The sequence below is a fragment of the Cinclus cinclus genome, chromosome 7, assembly GCF_963662255.1.
Source record: "Cinclus cinclus chromosome 7, bCinCin1.1, whole genome shotgun sequence".
In the NCBI taxonomy this organism is placed as follows: Eukaryota; Metazoa; Chordata; class Aves; order Passeriformes; family Cinclidae; genus Cinclus; species Cinclus cinclus.
Genome location: NC_085052.1, coordinates 32,321,556 through 32,341,140, shown reverse-complemented (window position 1 = coordinate 32,341,140; position 19,585 = coordinate 32,321,556). Strand labels below are relative to the sequence as shown.

The 19,585-nt window shown below is 40.8% G+C and overlaps 1 protein-coding gene across 1 annotated transcript; it reads left to right on the top strand.

The window, feature by feature from the left end:
- The first annotated feature begins 1,015 nt into the window (after positions 1-1,015).
- On the top strand, positions 1,016-18,238 carry MMRN2 (multimerin 2). The gene is made up of 7 exons (XM_062496436.1): positions 1,016-1,298; positions 11,238-11,360; positions 11,640-11,746; positions 12,658-12,720; positions 13,724-13,897; positions 14,945-16,849; positions 17,850-18,238. Exons 1-7 carry the CDS (start codon positions 1,018-1,020, stop codon positions 18,236-18,238), a joined length of 3,042 nt encoding a protein of 1,013 aa, XP_062352420.1. The 5' UTR covers positions 1,016-1,017.
- The last annotated feature ends 1,347 nt before the right edge of the window (positions 18,239-19,585 follow it).

The following is a 19,585-nucleotide window of genomic DNA, read 5'->3' as shown; positions in this document are numbered from 1 at the left end:
GCACATCATCCTGCAAGACAGTGAAAGAAGAAACACAGTTAATGAAAGCAACAAAACAAAAAGCAGCATCACCAGCAAAGCAAAACCAGTAAGAAAACTACATGCAACATCAACAGCTTTTAAAAAAAAAATATTATTGGAATGTGGTGATAGAGATAGCTCTTGACAGCAGCTCTTGGTTAGTGGTTTTTCTTTTAATGACAATAATAAAAAAAAAAATTAGGCCTGACACCCAGAGATGTCAACCCAAACAGAAATTCTTAGAAACGCTCAATAATCCTGACCCCTCTGAAGGTCAACTTCATGAAAATCTTCCATTTTGATGGGAACAGACTATGATTCACAGAGCTACTTTGCAAAGGTTGCACAAGAATGGACATTTGTAGGCTCTTTTTACTGTACATTTGCTCTGAGTCCCTCAATGCCTGCATTTTATTCTACATACCACATACATACCAATACTCTGCTGCTAAAGCCAAGGTATTTCAACCTTTAAATTGTAGAAAAAAATTTCCATGTGCAGCACTGGACCAGGCAGGTCTGTGACATTTTCTAGCAGTGTAATGAGAGTCTGTTAGAGCACTCAATATTTTCTTTTCTTTCTTTTCTCTTCCTTTCTTTTAAGCTAACATCCTTTTCCTGTGCCTGAGGGAGAAGGCAGTTGATAAAAGCCGAGTTCCTGTTCACAGATAAGTTTAGAAGGCAGGCAAGCTCAGAAGTTCCTTGAATAAGCTGTATTCCTACCACCTTGTTTTGCCCCCTGTCAGAGACGTGTGAGCCCCACACAGGAACCAGGCTCACATTGTTCAACAGCCACGGACGTTTCCACAGCAGCTGGGAGGGCCGCAAGCTCTTTCCGCTCTTTGTTACAAATTTTTTTTTTTTTTTTTAATTTTTTCCTTCCTTCTTCCAACTTTCCAGTTAAAGAATATTGCTGGGGCATTTCTGAGGTAATTCAGGCTGAGCTTCAGAGAAAAGAACAAGAAGCAGGTGTAACTAGGGGGGAAGAAGCCCAGGATGCTGGTGAAGCTTTTGCTGGTCTGCAGTACAGCAGGACTGGCAAAGCTGGCGGAACACGCAGCCCATCATGGACATCGTGATGGCTCCGTGCACAGCTTAAAGCCACGAGTCTATGAGACCTCTGCACACCCCCAGAGAACTCCTCTGCCACGCCAAGAAGGTTACTGGGAGGCAGAAGGGCTCAGGGAGGATACTCAAGGTTACCCTTCAAGTGTGATCTCCTCACATCAGGAAGAGAGAGGGGATTTGGAAGCTGAGAGCCCACAGCCCCGAAATGGGTAAGTACCCCAATGTGTCTGTTTTACACATAACGAGAGTGCAATCCTCTCTGATGCTTTTATATTCTGCTCATACAGGACTGTTTTTATCAGAAGTTTCTCATTAAAATACATGAGATTTTAGGGGCCAATCTATATCCAAACAAGAATGGTTTAAATGCTTTAACCACACAAACAGAAAGCTGAATTGCTTGTGGAGGATGAAACCACAGATGGGACCAGCTGTTTGCTTAATCTGAGACAGCAGAATGGGGTTAGGGGTATGCACACACCCAGCAGAGGTGAAGCCTCCCAGCTCTGCCATAAACCAACACACTACCTCTGGCAAAGCAGAACCAGAGGATGTTAATTCACTGACTGCTTCTTATCATAAACCAGTGCTGACTGTTTCTGCTGAGCATGGCAAACATTGCCCATTAGCAGAATGTGCCTGCCTGAAAACTTGGGCCTTGGAAATGGAGAGGGAAAGAGAATGGCAGGATGATAGCAAAATAAAAATAGTGAGGAGTAAATATAACAAAGTAAGGAATAATGAACAAGCACGAAAATTACTACAAATTTCACACCCCCATCCCCTTCAAAAGGTTTTCATGCCAGCAAGATGCTTTTCATGGTAATCTGTAGCACAAGAGTAGCCATTCTGAGAACAAAAGGCATGTACTTCACTAGAAATATTCCCAAACCCTATGATTTGTGTAAGTTTTACAGGGCATGTATGTAGGTCTCTAAATGTTTAAAATAGATGAAAACCAAGAAGGACAGTGAATGAATCTTTTATAGCCTTGATGGATGGGTACAGCAGAGCCCTGTTCAGGAGAGCTGAAACAGCAGCACACTGAGTGCTGTTCACAGCTCAGTGCTTTAGGATGCCCTGGTATTTTTCCCTTTAAATGCTCTTGAGGAAAGGAAAAAAGTGAGATGGAAAGAGGCTATAAAACCCTGCTCATGTCATGCTTCCCTTTCATGCAAACTAAAGTATGCAATCCTTTTTCTAATTTTACCTACATGCAAAATTAAGGCCTCCCTCCTGCATGTAACATGGTGAGTGTATGAAAACCTTGCTGCCTTTCAGACTACATCTTCCCACAAATCTGTACCTTCCCCTAAAGCCCCAAGGCACTTCCTAAACCCACAAGGCTTCCTGATGGGTAGTGTTCAGTAATGATAATGACTTAATTAACCAACTCCTGGTTAATGCAGTTCAAACACTGCCAAAGGAAGGAAACAAGGCCCAAGGGGTACTCTGGGCTTCCAAGTTACACTGCAAGGGGGTAATCATTTGACTGCTGATTGAAATGCTGAAAACATTCTGAAAACTCCCAGTGCTATGAAGATTCAGTGGTGTAAAAAAGTCAGCATTACAGGTCAGCAAGATGCTGTAATACTTTCCTAATCAGGATTTCTTCCTTGGGTCTGCAGCTCTGTTCAGCACCAGCTTGTCTAATTCAGCTCAATACTAGCTATGACTCATCCTAATTTCCTCCCAAGGAGAGAAATACTTCCTTCTTTTATGGAGATAGTTGCATAATGAGTCAAATCATAACATTCTTCCCAATTATAAAGCTATATGGATGACTACAGACAATCCAAACCTAGCCTGGCAGTAGCTTTAAGGTATTTTTTGTTTTGTAGAGCTGTCACACAGCACACAGAAGGCCAGGCAGCTGCTAGGTCTTAGGAAAGAAATTCAGGACCTTGACAGGAATTATATCTAAAAGTAAAGGGAGAGAGGGTAAATAAGAAGGGACAACACAATTCTTGTAACCATACTCAAAATTCTAAAGTGGTTGAAGCAACACACCTTCAGAGCATGAAGTCTTTGCATGCCTGTCAGCTGCTGTGGCTGCAGTACCCTGCTATGAACTGACAAGATGTTGTCATGAATCTGGTATTTCCTCCCTACAAGTGTGACACATTCCCTGGAAAAAAAACATCGAGAAACAGGCCTCATATCTCTCAAGAGGAGAACACTGAGAAAAGCATCAGGAGTTAAATAGGAATTGAGAGATAAAAGGAGAGAAAGACACGCCATAAAAAGCCCAGGATGGTGGAGAATAGTTTTCTACCAAAAAGATGTCTTACATCTAGTTTGCTTTTGAAATAAGAAAATACTTTTTTGCAGAACTAGGAAACAAACAAAGTCCATTGGTCCTTGTGACAATGCTGAGACTCTCATTATTAAAAAAAAAATAAAAGCAAGATGTGTTTTGTTCAAATGCTTCTTATTTTCCCTTTATATTAGGAATAGTGGTAGTTACAAAATATTATTGTATTTTAAAAAAAATGTAGAGTATCATTTTTCATATCACAGTTATTTGAATATTTGAGATCATCCTGACTAAGTAGTGCAAAGAATTAGTCAGAATCCTCTGGTTTCTGTTTCAACATGTGAGATGAAATGTCTCATTAGATCCCAGTCAAATGCTTGGATATGTTATTTTTCTAATTCCTCTAAGAATAACAAGATTTTTCATGTAAGAGTTTTACAATATAAATCAGTAAGAAGTCACTGGCCTTTAGAGGAAGAACTAGGTAACAGTTTAGTATCTCAGCTGTTGCTTGTATCTGAACAAATAGAAGAAACTCTGCATGTTCAAGTGGACAAGTGTCCATATGTGCACAAAATCAAAACAACCAAAAGAAGCCAACTTTCCAAAGAAAATCAACTTGTATGCTGCTTTTCTCCCCAGCAGCTGTGTCTCATATGAGCTGACTGGCTTGATTTCAGCTGTTTCATTCTACTGAGGAAAGCAGATCCACAAGTACCCAAAACTTTCAGCAGAATTAAAAAGGGAAATTAAGAGACCTGTACATCAGGAACAGTCAGGTTCACAACTCAGATTTCTAGCACTTAGTGCTGTATTTCATTAAAGAAACCAAGACAAATGAAGCATGTAAAAGGCACGTGCAGCTCCAACAGCAAAGCCCAAAGCTGCCTGTACCCTCAGTTAGCCTGACCTGTCTGTCAAGTAACACTGTAAACCAGATCACTTAAGCATTCCAAGCTAAAAATAATAGTAGGAAAAAGCAGAGGTTATTTTTAACCTTCTCCCTCAGTAACCACACTGACAGAGCCAGTCCCCAGGTGGATGGCTCACCCTGTAAGGGAGAAATGGACAGTGGTGTTAGAATGGGAAGAACCACAGCAACTACAGCTGGCATCCCCATCTATCCAAAGTCTCACAGAACTTCTGTTTCCAGAACTGTAATCATTGCCAAGTGGCCCTGCAGCTGGGTAGGTGGTTCATTTTTCCTTCTTTCTTTTTAATCTACAAACAGACAGTGTCATCTCCTGGGATTTTTTTTACAACATACCTGAAAAAATGGAAAAACAAAATGAAAAAGTTCCTAAACTCTACCACCTGATCTATTAAATAGGAAAGCAGAAATCTTCAGCCTAAGTAAATCCGTAATTTCATTAATATATTTGAGTTTTGGACACATAATTCTGTGAAGCCACCCTTGATTAGACAGAGGTTTCTGGATGTCTGTCAGGTGTGCTATCTCTGAAACACTCACCTCTTCCTTTCATTCCACATCAAGGAGCCACAAAGAATCAGGCCTGTTCATGTGACTACCCAGTGTGTAACTATGTACATGTAACTGTCCTCCCAAGTGTACACAAGAAGAGAAAACCCAATTCACTTATTCTAAGGAAAGTCAGTGTTCAATCTTATTAGCTTATTATTTTTTGTCTGCTTTTACAGGAAGAATCCATTAATTTAATTAAGACCAGTTTCACTGTGACTAATCTATTTCTTCAAAACAAGGCAGGGGCTTTTGTAGGAAGCTTATGGGATACTGAAATTTCCCACCAAAGGGGCACAGAACATATGCTTAAAATAAAACAGTTTGGATGAAGTGCAGCTAGAAGTGATCTTCAGCCCCCGACATCCTGCAAAGCAATGGAACAGCCATTCAGTGCTCAACAATAGCTTTTGCAGTGCCAAGTGGATCAACAGAAGCAATGGTTTCCTATCAAAGTTAGGCACTTGGCTCCTTTCAGGACTTGAGGAAACTCCAATGTTTGGCTGTCATTGAGAGGCTCAGCTGCAGGTGGAATAGCACCCCATTAACCTGCTCGATGCAAACGACACAGTTCCATTCCACACAGTGCAGGAGCTACTGAACCCTCTGTGCCCACGGAGCGATTTGTTTCACAGCTCATTACTGCAAGCTGCAGCGATTCATTTCTTCAGCAGATAGCAAGGGAGCTCCTGCTTCAGCATAGCCACAGAGTCACCGTCAGCACTGTCCCCACCTGGACCCAGCACCTTCCTGCCTGTGTGGGTCAGTGCCCCTTGAACAAGTGACCAGTGGGCAGCCCTGAACGAATCTCCCCTCAAGGCCCAAACACAGTCAGGGCAAACCTTGTTGCACGCTGCCTGCACCCCGAGCACGTGCCAGTGGGAATCTTGGCTTCCCAAGCAGCTTTGACTCCCTGGCATCAGCACAGGTGTGCCAAAGGGTGGCCACTGGCTGCACTTCCTGCTTCCAGATGAGGTCTGACACAGGAGTGATCAGGCTGTACTAGGGGTGAACTTAAGTCTGCAGTAATCAAAGGATAAAATCCAAGTGTAAACTGCCCTCTCAGTGGGCTGCAGAGCTCCCATTGCAGGGGGGGATAACAGAAATGAGGTAATGGCTGTGGATTCTCTTGAAGAGGAAAAACCTCTTGCATTTACTTCTCTGAAACAGTTTGTACAACAGTTGGATTTGGCTCAAAACCACCTCCCAGTCAAGCCTGCTGTTCCTTGAACTCTTGCTCCCAGTTCAGGACTGCATTTGGTCTGGAGGTCTTCCCTGCACTATGGTTTTAGGATGTCCTGCAGGACAGGATTATCCCAATTGATAACAGTCTAACTGCTGGAATACACCTTGCATTCAGCCTGGGTTGCTCAGGGTTCTGGAAGATCTCCAGCACCACATGGAAACCCACATATATGAAACCACCATTGCCACTCTTTTCAGTCCAGTTTGTTAAGGTGAACTGCAAATCAATCTGCTCTTCCCCCACTGAAAACAAGGGTGTTTCACAGGATGAGACATGGGAAGATCCCAGACCCTGCCTAGAGGGATTTCTACTCCCTTTGGGAGTTTTCCTGAGGGAAAGATGGAGAAATACGAGAGTTTCTGCTGTTTGTTTCTAATATGGGGCTGCTGGCTGCCTGGGAAGAGCTGGAGAATTCACTGATAGACCACCAGGCATCAGTTGTCTGCTACTTAAAAACCCAGTGGCACACCATGTTGCTTTGGAGAGCCAGTGACTTCCCCAACACCTGAACACTTCCTGTATTCCACAAAATATAAAAAGATACATCTGGCTCAATACTGACATGCACAGTCTTAGTTTAGATTGATTTAAATGTGGTACTTAATTTCTGTTCTATTGAAGCTGCTTTTTCTTGTCAGTAAGACATATGCACTGAGGGAAAAACCAACCACAGATAAAGCCTCATTCTTATATTCTTCTTCAATTGTCATTCTGTACAGGTCAGTAGAAAAGCATTTGTTTAAACTGAAATAACAGTCTTCTACTACCTTCCTATAGTACACTATATACACAGCAGGAACTACTGCTTATGTGGTGCCTTTTGTGCTGCAAAGGAAAATGTTACAGTCTTGAAAAGTTTTGCACACTGTGAGCAACAGACACAGGCAAGGCTAGGCAGGAGTTTTCAAAGTAATTATAGACACTGTGCTCCTTGAGAGTAGAAACCTGAGGAAACTGATGGTGAAAGACAACTCAGTCAGACCAGTACAGCCAAAGGAATAAGAAAACCTATGATAAACATCCCAACATCCTGAACCTTTTGCTCAGGCAAAAATTCCTCTGACTTAGGAAAGATCTAAAATTTTGTGCTGCAGTGCCAGCCAAGAGAAGATGTAACAAAGAGAAATGAAGAAGTATGTCAGTCCCTCACTGAGCTGGGGAGCATTACTCACACATACTCCCATGCTGTAATTGTCTGTATGAAGGAAAGACACTGCCCCATATTCATCTGAGCAGAGTCAGTTACTGCAGAGGAGCCATCTAACCTTTTCTCCTGGTTCTGTGGGTTTTATTTTGTTTCCTATGATATAAGGTGTCCCAGACAAATTCTAGAATCAGAGAAAGAACTGCCTCCATTTTGCTATATTTCAGTAAAAGCAGAACTAGATCCCATGCAAGAAAAAATCATTTTAGTGTCAGTTTCTAAACACCTGGTTTATATAGGTTCATATAAAGGTTCATATAAAAAGAGTTTGAGCTAACCTACATTTGCTGAATCTTATTTAAATACAGAATGCTTTGTCATCAGATATATTTAACCTCAGACATAAGAATACAGTTGCCCCAGAATTAGGCAGAAGTGAATAGATGCATGTAAAGATTCTATGTAATAAGATTAATTTATAATTAGAATGAAGTCTAGGGGCAAAACCAACAAAACCACAGTCCAGCAAAGAAAATTAGTAAAACAAGTTTTCCTGGTTTATAAAAAAGGGATTAATTTCTGTGGTATGTGAACCAGGAAAAGCCACTGGAATGAACAAATGGAATGTACGCAGCCCTGAATTTCTGAGGGTCCCCTGAAGAATTGCTCTAACCTGCAGCACTGTGATAAACATTCCTGGTCACCACCAGATCACAGGGAAGGCTTTTCTGCTCTCCTCACATGAGCAGATTTCTCTGTACCTCCCTCTCCCCGGCAGCAGAAGCTTGCACCAAAGGAAACTGTATTAAAGAGAATAAAAGCAGAGGGTGTTAAGTTGGTTACATATTCAGTGAATGAAGGGACACAGTTACAAAGAGGAGAAAAAAAAACGCAGCAGCAGAACACAAAGCTGCTGTGTTCTAGAAACCAGCTCAAGAAAGAAAGTGCTATTTGTGAAGGAACAGCTCTTTGAAATTTCACAGCCGGATTCAAAGCCTTTGGTGCCAGAGAAGTCCTGCTTGCCTCACTGAACTTTAGACCAAGCCCTTCTCAGTCTTTTACATCGTTGCACTTAACATTGAAGAATGATTTTCCCTCAAGGTTAATCCCGTTAAGGAGTATTTTTAGTTACAGATGGCAAAGTTTCCCTAAAGGAAGTATTTGAACTGTTACAAAAAACTACTGCAATACAAGTATTTGGGTACATGTATCTATTTGGCAGCTCATTACAAGCTTTATCTACTTATTTGAGGAAAGAATAAAGTTTGATAAGTTTTATGGAACTCAAAACCTCTGGAAGATTTTGTGATTAAAACAAAAAACATGGTATTACATGGCCCTGAAGCTCCACAAATAAACCATGAGAATCAAGTGAGAGAGAACGAGTGAATGTATGGTAAACTGGACATAAAGAACTGTGACCAGCATTAAAGGAAGTTTTGATTCAGAGTCCATCATATTCCCCCTTCTTTTCCCCTCCTCATACTATTCATTCTGCAGAATACTAGTAGCTGTCCAAAGTAGGCATCAAGTTGGGATCAACCACCGATTCAATTTCTGACACAACATTACCCCTTTCTACGAGTGGGAAGCCCACCAGGTACCTCCAACACATTACCATGTTTTGAAATGGAATCCTTGTGGTTCCTGCTCCATGTGTGTGCACATCCACCTGTGCAATACAGCAAAAGCACCCACAGTCCCACAGTGCCTCACTCTTGCTCACACAGGCTGATCCATGTGCACGTTTGGCTTTGCTCTGTGTGGCTGACATGACTTCAAGGACTTCTTAGGAAGGACTTGCATATGGTAGGAAAAAAAAAAACCCCAAACCCAAACCAGCCCAGATGATGAGTCACTGGGTGTGGATTGTTTTCATCAGGAAAGGCAAAGCCCCGAAGTCAAAGAATCCTGTTTTAAAAGGAGGCTTCCACACTGAATGCAGACTCCTGCCTGGGTCTAGCAAGCATCCTGCTGGCAGGGGCAGGGATCCTGCACCTAGCAACGATACCAGCTCCAGCAACAGTGCCTGGGCAATTCATTTCCCCAGGAAAAAGGAGGGAGGGTTTGAGGGGGAAAGCCTCTCCCAGCTATGCTTTGCCAAGGGCACGAGAGAGGACAGCCCAAGCACAAACACAGGTCCCTGTTTCAGAGTTATTTAACTGACACCAACCACCAGAAAAGTGCCACAGCCTTTAAAGCCTGGCAGACTTAGGCACACCTGGGAGGCAGATTTCACCAGAGCACGTGTGCTGGTCTGCTGATTTTACTGAGTGGTTTTACACTCTGACACAAGCAGAGTGTTTGACTCCGGAAGAATAATACTTCAATAAAAATTTGAGGATTTGTCTTCTAGTTCTGTCCTGTAAGAACCACAACTACCATTGGTCATAGACCCAAAATTTCCCCCAGTCACTTGCAAAGGCCTCAAAGCCACAACTCTAACAAGTTGTTTTGGCTGGAAATCACAACAAAGGCAGCAGCTTCCTTTCCTGTCCTGCTTTCCCAGCACTACAGGCTTTGCCAGATTCCTGCCCCTTGCTTCTAACAGATGAAGAGTTTTGCTTGCATGAGTGCTTGCTGAAATCTAAATTACATTTTCTTGAAGAAACAGGGGAGCAAAACAGGCTATGACCCAAGCAAGCCTGGTGAACTGTTCCCAGCCAGCCCAGGCTGTCTGTCCTTCCATCCTGATATTTCCAGTTCCCCCCCTTCTCCTGGCTGCTGCAGTGGCAGCTTCTGCTTTTGTGCAGGACTCGGTTCCCCATTGTTTCACCAACTCCCTGAGAGGGGCAAACTTTTTCCATATATGCTGATAGTTGGAGATTTGGTTCCTGTATTCCCATTTAAAAATATACTACCTAAAGTTCAGCTGTTTCCATTAGTTATTACTCGTCACTTCCTGTTACTTCTGGTCTTGGATTTAACCATCAAACTTCAGCCAACACTCCACTGCCAAGTCTTGACTTTAAAGGAAGAAGCTGACCTGCACTCTGGGATTAATAGCTGCCTATGCAATTCTGACTTGGAAAACTAATCACACTATGAAAACTCATTTGTCCTTGCAATTTCTCTGCTGCTTAATGTATAACTCTGAAACTTCATACTAGGTGTTAGTAAGTTCCCTTCACAGGGCAGTTAAATAATCCCTTCCCAGCTAGAGAATCAAGAACACCTGTTACCCAAACCACACAAACAATGGCAAGGGCAGGGGGGCAAACCAGGGCACTGAGACTTCATAACCTGGGGTTGTGGCTGGACAATTGACCCCAATGTGTGGATGAACCAAAACTTATAAAAGTGTAAAAACTCATGACTGGGATCCATCTTGGATTGGACTTGGGTGTAGCCACGGCTGGGCTCTTGCACTGCCCAAGGTGTATCCTTTATAAACAAATAACTATTTTATTCATTTTCCTCTGCCTAGTCTCTGTTCCAGTTCAGCCTTTCCAGGCATCAGAAGTGTAAACCCTTTCTTCCCCAATATTATTTTCCTGCAGGTGATGGGAGAAATTACTTTGAAGCTAGCCTATTTAATAAAATCCAATCACTTACTATATTATCTTGAAGAAGTAATACTTAGGAAGATATTATTAATGGAGTTAATGTCAGATTAAGCTTTCAGGAGCAGTCTGCCTCAACCTGATGAGTCAGTCATCAGACATCTGAAATGGCAACATGCCTAGAAAGACAATTTGACATTTAAAGTGACATTAACCCACAGGTTATCATGGGTTGGAAATTTCTCCTGCAAAATGAAAGAACTGGAAATGGAACTAATGCATCAAAGTTCAGACAATCAGCCCTTGCGTAACAAACTCAGATAAACATCTCATACGAAAACAAATGAATTGGGAGTGGAGGGAGAAGGTAGGAAGCATTTTCCACTTTCCTCATCATACAGCTGGGAAAAAACACAAAAGTAAAAATAAATTCTGCATTTCACTTTTTCTTGGCACTGTTACAGGCAGAGACTTAGAGACCTACTTCAAACTCTTTTCCCACATTTTTCTTCCATTAGGAACTGGTGTTCTTTCACACAGTCCCGACTGGTCACATACATAGAAGCCTGCATGAAGGAGAAGTACATTGTGAACTCCCAGCAGCCCTGCACAAACGGAGTCCCAGACTGCCAGAAGATCATGTAAGTGCCCTAAATAAAACCAGTGAAGAAAACAGAATTTTCTCTGAAGTTTCTAAAGGATGTTTTCAACAGCACTGAAGCTTCATCATTATTTCTAGGGAGTTTTAAAGAAATAAATTTCTATCGTCCTTGGTATCTGTGACATTTTGGAATAACATGTTTAATAATAAAGGGCTCTCTACACCTCATCAGAATACTACAGAAGTTCAGGATCAGTCTAAACTTGATTGCAAAGGACTCTATTACAATAAATCTAATGCCCAGAATCTTCCTCCCCAGGTACAGGACAGCTCTGAAGCCAGTCTACCAAGTGAAACAGAAGGTTTTGAAATCTTTGCAGTGGAAATGCTGCCCTGGATTTATTGGCAAGGACTGTGAACACCATGGTAAGGAAAGCTGGAGAACAAGTATAAGAATGAATGACTAAATGCCAGGCACAATGGCAAGAAATGAATTTGCTATTTTTTCCTCATTTTTTCAGAATTGATGCCCTGTTTTTTTCAGTTTGCTATGTCCCAAATCACTGATACTTTGAGACAATGTGGTTTAAAAACTGAATGGGCTTAAAAATGGCACTGGCAGGATTTAGCAAATAATACTCATAAAGTAGAATTTAAACAAATTTAAGAATTTAAATGGAATTAAGGGAATTTAAATGGATAAAAGGTAATTCCCTCTGGCAAAAAAGGCAAACACGTGTCTGAAAATTTTTTCACAATCTACGTCTAACTCACCTACAGACTCCACAGATAAAAATCTCTGTAGGTTTACCTTTTCTTCACATATAGCTTTCATTTGTGGGTTGATCTCTAGGTGGTGAACTACACTCATAATGTTGGAAAGATAATACAAAATGCAGTGCAAATATTTTTGTCTCTATTGTTACACTCATTGACCAAAAACAGCTCCTCCATCCTTATCTCCTCTTTTGTACTGTATCATGCACTGTTGCTGCCACCAGAATGTTCAGGTAACTGGAATAAAGTAGAGGAATTTGCAGATCTCTAGATGGGACCCCAGAAAATAAAAAAGCCCCATGTATTTGCAATAGACTAATTTCTTATGAGCAATAACTTGTAATGAGTTAAAAATCCCCACGCTATCCTGCACAGCACTGGCGTGCATGCACTGCTGTGTGCCAGTGCAAGGAAAGGAAGCTCTCCAGAGGTGCTTTTTCCCCAGGAAGCCTGTCTCCACAGCAGTTACATAACACATGAAATTCCTGTGTGGCCTTGCTAAACTGTAGTAGTTTGTGCATCTAAAGCCTTTTCACAACTGTATCATATCTCAATTGCAGATCCTAATTTTATTCTGGTGCCAGGAACTGAAACTGAAGGACAAGAAGAGTTCTCAAACCACAGTATGTGCTTGAAGTTACTTTGCTTGTCATCCTTTTACCTCTCAGTCACTGATCGATCGGGGAGAAAAAAAAAAAAAAAGCTGTAATTTTAAAGTGATAAACTATGAACAATCTCTATAGTGAAAGCATTCTCTGGGAAAGCTTTGAAACAATACATTCATTTTCATAAATGCTATAGCACTCTGTGAATGCTCAAAACAAAGCATCCCAAAGTTTCAAAGCTGTCTGGTCATCAGTGAATCTTAACCCCTTGCTCTGCAAAGTGGGTGCACAGGACAGCACCATGCTCACAAATCAATTAGAAAAACAATCCACTGAAAATGCTATTTTAGAACGGCCCCCCAGTAGCTCTGAGATTACAATTGCAATGTACCATAGATTTGTATCTCAGGCACTCCACCCTTGCAGCATAAGTACCAAGAAGGACCTTTCCTTACCACCTGGGGAATGGTGTGGCTTGCAGCGTTATTAAGTGGCTTTTAGCAATTAGCTTCAGGGAAGTATTGCACACTTTGAAATCTACAGCTCAAATTTGCAAATATTTATTCAGAAAAACATCAGCTAAAGGGCCCCTCCATGAGTCAGCTCTGACACACTCCTGATTCCTCATTGGAATGTCTCAATTGCTCTTTCATCACCTCCGCTCATTCTAGGTTGTTAAACCTCCCATCCTTTCACGAAATGGCTTGAAAAGAGTTAGTATTCCAAAACATTTTTATTGCATGGGGAGATCCCTAATTAAGAGCATTTTACTGCCATCACAGTTTTTGTAGCTGAAGTTCTCAGCAAACATTTGAATGTATTAGGTTTCCATCACTGTTGAAAAAAATCCTTGCAGATAAATTGCAATGTAAGGTACCAGAAATCAACAGACTTCCCAAATGTCAGTGTAAAATTTTCAGAGTGAAAACCAGACAGGTGTTCTCAGAGGTCTTGCATGAATACCTGTCACCTGGTCGCTGCACTCTGTTGCATGACTTTGTTTTTCTAATCTTGTGACTAGTGTCAACATCAGTGGATTCAAGAGAAATGTTCGAAGTCATTCAAAATCATGAGGCTTTACTGGATGATCTTCAAAGTGATATTCATCAAGCAGCCAGCACCTTAGGTGACTTACAGAGACTAATTGAAAACAACGGTACAAGCATGATGTTAGAAGTGAACCAGAGCAATTCAGGTGAGAGGTCTGATGCAGAATTATCAGCCCCTGATAAGACCTGTGAAACCACACAGATAAGAAAGAAAATGTGCAAGCAAATCTACCCTAATATTTGGTCTGCTGGTTGCTACTAAAGAGAGAAAAAATGGGTGCAAGCCCAATGCAAATGAATGAACCAGAGTAACTAGAAATGGGAAATGAGAGGAAAGGCACTGTTCAGAATATACCTTAATCACAGAACAGAGGTTGCTTATATTAGAATTTGTTAACCTTACTATTCTGCTTCCAGGGCTTCTTCTCTTCTGTGAGGATGCAGTTTAGATTTGCTCTTTTTCCATACTTATGTTACATACTCTCATGTGTGGAACAGCATACCAGTGTTACATGAACAAATGAAACATTTGACCCATCTCTGGAACATTCTTTCTGTCATATAAAGGAGTGGGAAAAAAAAGAGCTGCTAAATTTAACTTACCAACTTACCATAGCCACTGGCTTGCAGAAGCATTTTCTAAGAACACAGACTATGGTACTCATTGAATTTAAGGCACTTGAGTCTGAACTTTAAAGTTAGAAACTGAGCCTTAGCATAATTCTCATATACTACTGCACAGATTTTTCAAGTTATTTACTCCTGACCTGGAATATTCAGCTGTTAAGATGCTGTATAGCCTTGTGAAGTTGAAAGCATGAGAAAAAGAACATTATGACACAGTGAAAAAAGGAAGAGCCCACCAACTAAGAACTGTTGAGAAAAAGGACAGTTATGGCCATTGGAAAAAACCACCTGTCCAGGGGTTTCAAAAAGCACTGTTTTTAATACCTAAATGGGGAAGTAAACACATATCCCAGTTATTTTCTGTGCACTCATAGACACCATGCGCTTTACAGTAACCTTGATTTAACACTAAGCTATTTTTGCAATTGTTGAAATTTATCATGAGGTCAGATTCTGGGGAGTAAGATGGCAACTACTATAGAAAAATGAATTGAACTCTTGAGTTATCCTGCTTAGACTGCGTTCCAAAAGCAGAATTTAATTTTTTTCCCCATCTATTTTAACAGATCATCAGGAAAGGCTTCTGCAGCAAGTTTTGTTTCCTCATGTGGAGAATTTTATAAGGAAACATTTTAACCCAATGTGGACAAGCTTCAACAGAAGCTTACAGAACCTCTACAGCATTGTAAGAAATCTGTCCCATGATGTGGAAGCCAACAAGAAAAGCATAGAAAGATTCCAAGAGAGTACAGTGCCCAAGAAGGAATTCCAGGAGCTGGGAACTAAATTTGAATCAAAAGTCCAAGAAAACATAGTGAGAGTTGATCAGGCAAAAAGAGATATAGAGAACCAAGTGCAAATGCAGCATGCTAATATGCATTATAATCTCAGCATGATCAAGGCAGATACTGATACAAAACTCAAGAAGCTTCATAAGATACAGCAGTCCCATTTCTTAGCTTTGAACAACACCATAGCAAACATGAAACAAGAGCAAAACCTTCTTGAAAATAAACTGGAGACTTTGAAAAAAAATTTAACAGAACTCTCTTTACATCACGGTCCCAAAGATGAAAACAGCCAATTAACCATCAAACATATGAATGACATTCTGTCAGGACATGCAAAGCAGCTTAAAGAACTTTACATGGAGTCAGATGTGGCCTTTCAGAACATTGCAGTTTTAGAAAGGTGGTTTAAGGAGTTAAAGAAAAACATCTCAAAGTATAGGCCAGAAGATCTTACAATAACTTTAGCTGAGAAATCAGTTATTATGGAAGAAAACAACGCAGCAATGGAAAGGCAGATATCAGAGCTCAACTACACCCTCTCAAACCTTCAGGAAAACTATTCTGATCTGCTGCGGTACATGGAGGAATGCAATTGCCAGAGAGTATCTACTGACACTGATGTACTGGAGGAAGATCCAAGGAACAGCACTTATTCCCTTGAAGGTACTCAGTCAAAGGATATTAAGCACTTGGAGTCAGTTTTCAGAGATTTCTTCAGGAGTGAAATTGAAGAGCTCTCCTCAGCTATTCCGTCCATCCATCTGTCTCTTAACCTCCGTCAAGAAGAGAACAGACAGCTCCAGTCACAGGTTGTGGCTTTTTCAGAAGACATAGTCTTGCTGAAGAAGAAAGACGAAGAAATTCATCGACACATTAAGTATCTCAACAGTTCTTTTAGCTCTCTCTTGAAAGATGCAATGCGGCATGAAGAAGCACTGGAGGCTTTACTGAGACATGAATTTCTGGATGTCTTTTTTGAAGATGATTTTAGTAGCCTAATACCATCAGTATTTCAGCTGCAAGAATCTCTCAGACACTTCTCAGATAAACTGCAAGAACAAAACATGACTTTAGAATCTCTCGCAAAGAGATTTCATCCCTTGGAGAGACGCCACCAAAATAATCCTGATGCTCACATGCCTCCTAAGCAGCCCAAGGAGGAAACACAAACCTCCTCTACTCTACATGAAGTCAGCAGTCAACGCAGCATCATAGAACACATGGAACCTAACTACGAGGCTGCCAAAGATGACTCCTTGGATAGCTCAGCATATAATGATATCGTGACTCTGAAGAATGATATCAAACACCTGAGCCTGGCAATCAAGAGGCATGAATCCAGAGGTGATGTGATTCTCTGCTGCAACCACACAATAACAAATGCAATTGAGCCACTCAATGTTTCTGTAGAAACTCTCTCTGCAGATTTAGCAACCATCAAGCGGAATCTGGAGGAACATCTGGTAACTTTTAAAAAGCTATTTGGAAGTAATGAAGAATTAGGTGCCTCAAATATAAGTGTGAATGTTACACAGATCCAGTCAATGCTGAACAAAAAAGGGAGAAGGCAACAGAGAGGTCAAGACAAGCAAAGAGACAAGAAAAAGCCTGAGAAGCACAGAGAAAATACACAAATGATAAGTGGAAGAAATACACTGCAGACAGAACTTGTGGAAAAAGGTGTGTTCTATTATTTACATGCTCATGGGCAGGTCTAGCTTCTTTCTGGGCCCTGATGCAAGTTCCACTCACAGAGGAGATTAGTATTGGTTATGAGAACTATCAGGTATCTTGTGGGATGCTAGAGAGAGAAATTCTGACATTATTTACATCCTTCCCCTCCACCCAAAAAAGCAGATTGAGTAAGAACCAAGTTGATATTCTGCTGCATTTTGCTTAAGGCCAATAAAATTGCACCTAACAGCTGCTGGGAGATTGGCTTTGAAATTATTCAACTTCAGGAGTTCAGAAACAAACAGAATTTGTAGATGCTCATGCTAATGCAGTAGCAGTCTTCTCTTTGGAAGCTGAGGTGGAACGCTTCTTTTCCCTGTTACTTTGTTACTCAGCTCTGGAAGGAGCATACTCAAAGCACCAAATCCTTCTCAAGGCAGACAGATGCATTAAATGAACTGCTACAATCTGCACAAATGGAACAGGCAGGACTGACCAGAGAGCACATACTCTCTCTTGCATCTAAGCTTCAGAGACAAGTTTTCAGCTTATACTTCACTGGGACTGGCCAGTTCCCTTTCCCTGTGCACATGTGACCGTAAGGACCTGGTAATTACAACCACCACAGTTTAACACTGGCTTTTTATGATTACAGCCCTTGCCATGGAAAAATAACATACAGCAAAAACCAGCCCCTTTTAGGCATCTGTGCTGCAAAACTATAGTTAAGACTGAATAAGCAGAGAACATATTCTTAACTAATTTATTTTTAGGACAGTAAAGAGTGGTATTTTTTCCCCCCTGGGTGGTCCCAGTGTTACACTTTTCCAAGAGTTCCAGGGAAACATTTGATCTACTCTAGAGCACATAACTATTTCCAATGTCTAGCTTTGCAAAGCAGCATACAAAAATCAGGCCTGAGAGGGATTCACCTTATCTCCCATCCTGATGATCCTGGGGAGAGCACTCAATGACTGCTAAAATCCTGTTCTTCTTTCTTTTTCAGACTCATTGGTGGCATTCCATGTGGGATTCTCCGAGAGAAAGGATAAAGAAAAAACAGTGAGGTTTAATGAAACCTACCTCAATTATGGAAACGGCTATTTCTCTGAACATGGCCACTTTAAAGCACCACACAAAGGCATCTACCTGTTTGTCATCTCTGTGGAGTTCAGCTCAGGACCAGCACTGGGACAACTCTCCTTCAGCCGTGGGTACAAAAGAACTCTCTCCAGCAGCCAGAAGAAAACCCCACATGGGAACACTGTGACTTCTTTTGCTATGGCAGAAATGGAGAAGGGGGAGACAGTGTGCTTTGAACTGCTGCATGGCTCTGTAGTGAAACGAAGTCCACCTGGGACAACTATGGGTGGATTCCTAATATCTAAAACTTGAGTAGTGACGTTTATGTTTTATTAATCTCTTTCCATAGATGCAATGGATGCATTCACTATTGCTTCATCTGTGATGTATTCAATGCTACTGCATGTGTTTAAACATAGCACTACCCTAGGTTTGTCCTCATGCTTCTTTTCTGGAAGTGTTTGGCTTCTGACTAGTTGCTTATGAGCAGCAATGGGATTTTCTTTCAAGTGAAAAGCTAAGGGTTTGGACTCCAGATGTATCAGCACACATTCCTAAATCCTTCCAATGTGAAAACTACACATAAATGTTTTGTGGGACTTTTTTTCACTTTTAACACAAATTTCTCCTTTCCCTTGGCAAAAGAATATCCGGCCATGGCAAATAGTCCCATCAGTGGCAAGGAAAAGATTTTAGGCAGGACTGCACACTCTCATGTTATGTGGATGGTACCTTAAAACACAGAAGCCAGGAAAATTTTACCTTTTAGTTCTCTGTGCACCACAGACTATCTTGGAAACTTCTGCAACTCACTCCAATGTTTCAGTCTGTGCACAACAGGAACACTAGAAGAGATCCATAAAACCCAGTAAAATTCACTCTATTGTCAGTACTTGCAAGCAAGGATCTCGTAAATGGTCCAGTCTTTGTTTCTGGATCTGTGATGTATTTCAGCACACTGCAAAAATTTAAAGCACTGTTAAGATGAATTACATTTACATTTAGACACTAGGAAAATAACAATCTTTTAAAAGTATTGGTGAAAATGCAGTTTACTTCTAAAGTCAATCTTGAAGATTATCATGATCAGCCCAGAGTTCAGCATTTAATAAATACTTTTAATACCAAACAAGCAAAACTAAAGCCAAAAGGCAAGCTCATTGGTCTGCTGTCACTGCTAAATATAAATTTGTAATTAGAGTCAACCAAAGAGCAAAATTTTTGTTATGTGGAGGGACTTTTTTTAATTCCAAAACTTCAGTTTACCATGCCTGGTCATGTCAAACTTTTCTTCTGTCAAATAAAACTTCCCAAAGACTTTCACTTTAAAGAAGTTCAAGTATTGTGGTATTTTTGTCTATCCTAATACCTTAGAAAGCAATATTAAAACAATTAAATTTGCCAAAATGAAACACACTTTGAAATTTCCAGTACTTTTTTTATGAAGATATAAATTCTTATGCAAATTGCACCTTTTTCAGGTAGAATTTTAAAACAAATCTATTCTGCTGTTAAGAATTTTCTCCCCACCTACCTGTATTCTAAGCAATGTTAAACTATCATTAGTTGTTAAAAAACCCCAACACATTGGTACCAACACACACAATGCACTTAGAGCAACACTTTGGCAAGCAGATAATATATATCTTTTGAAATAAA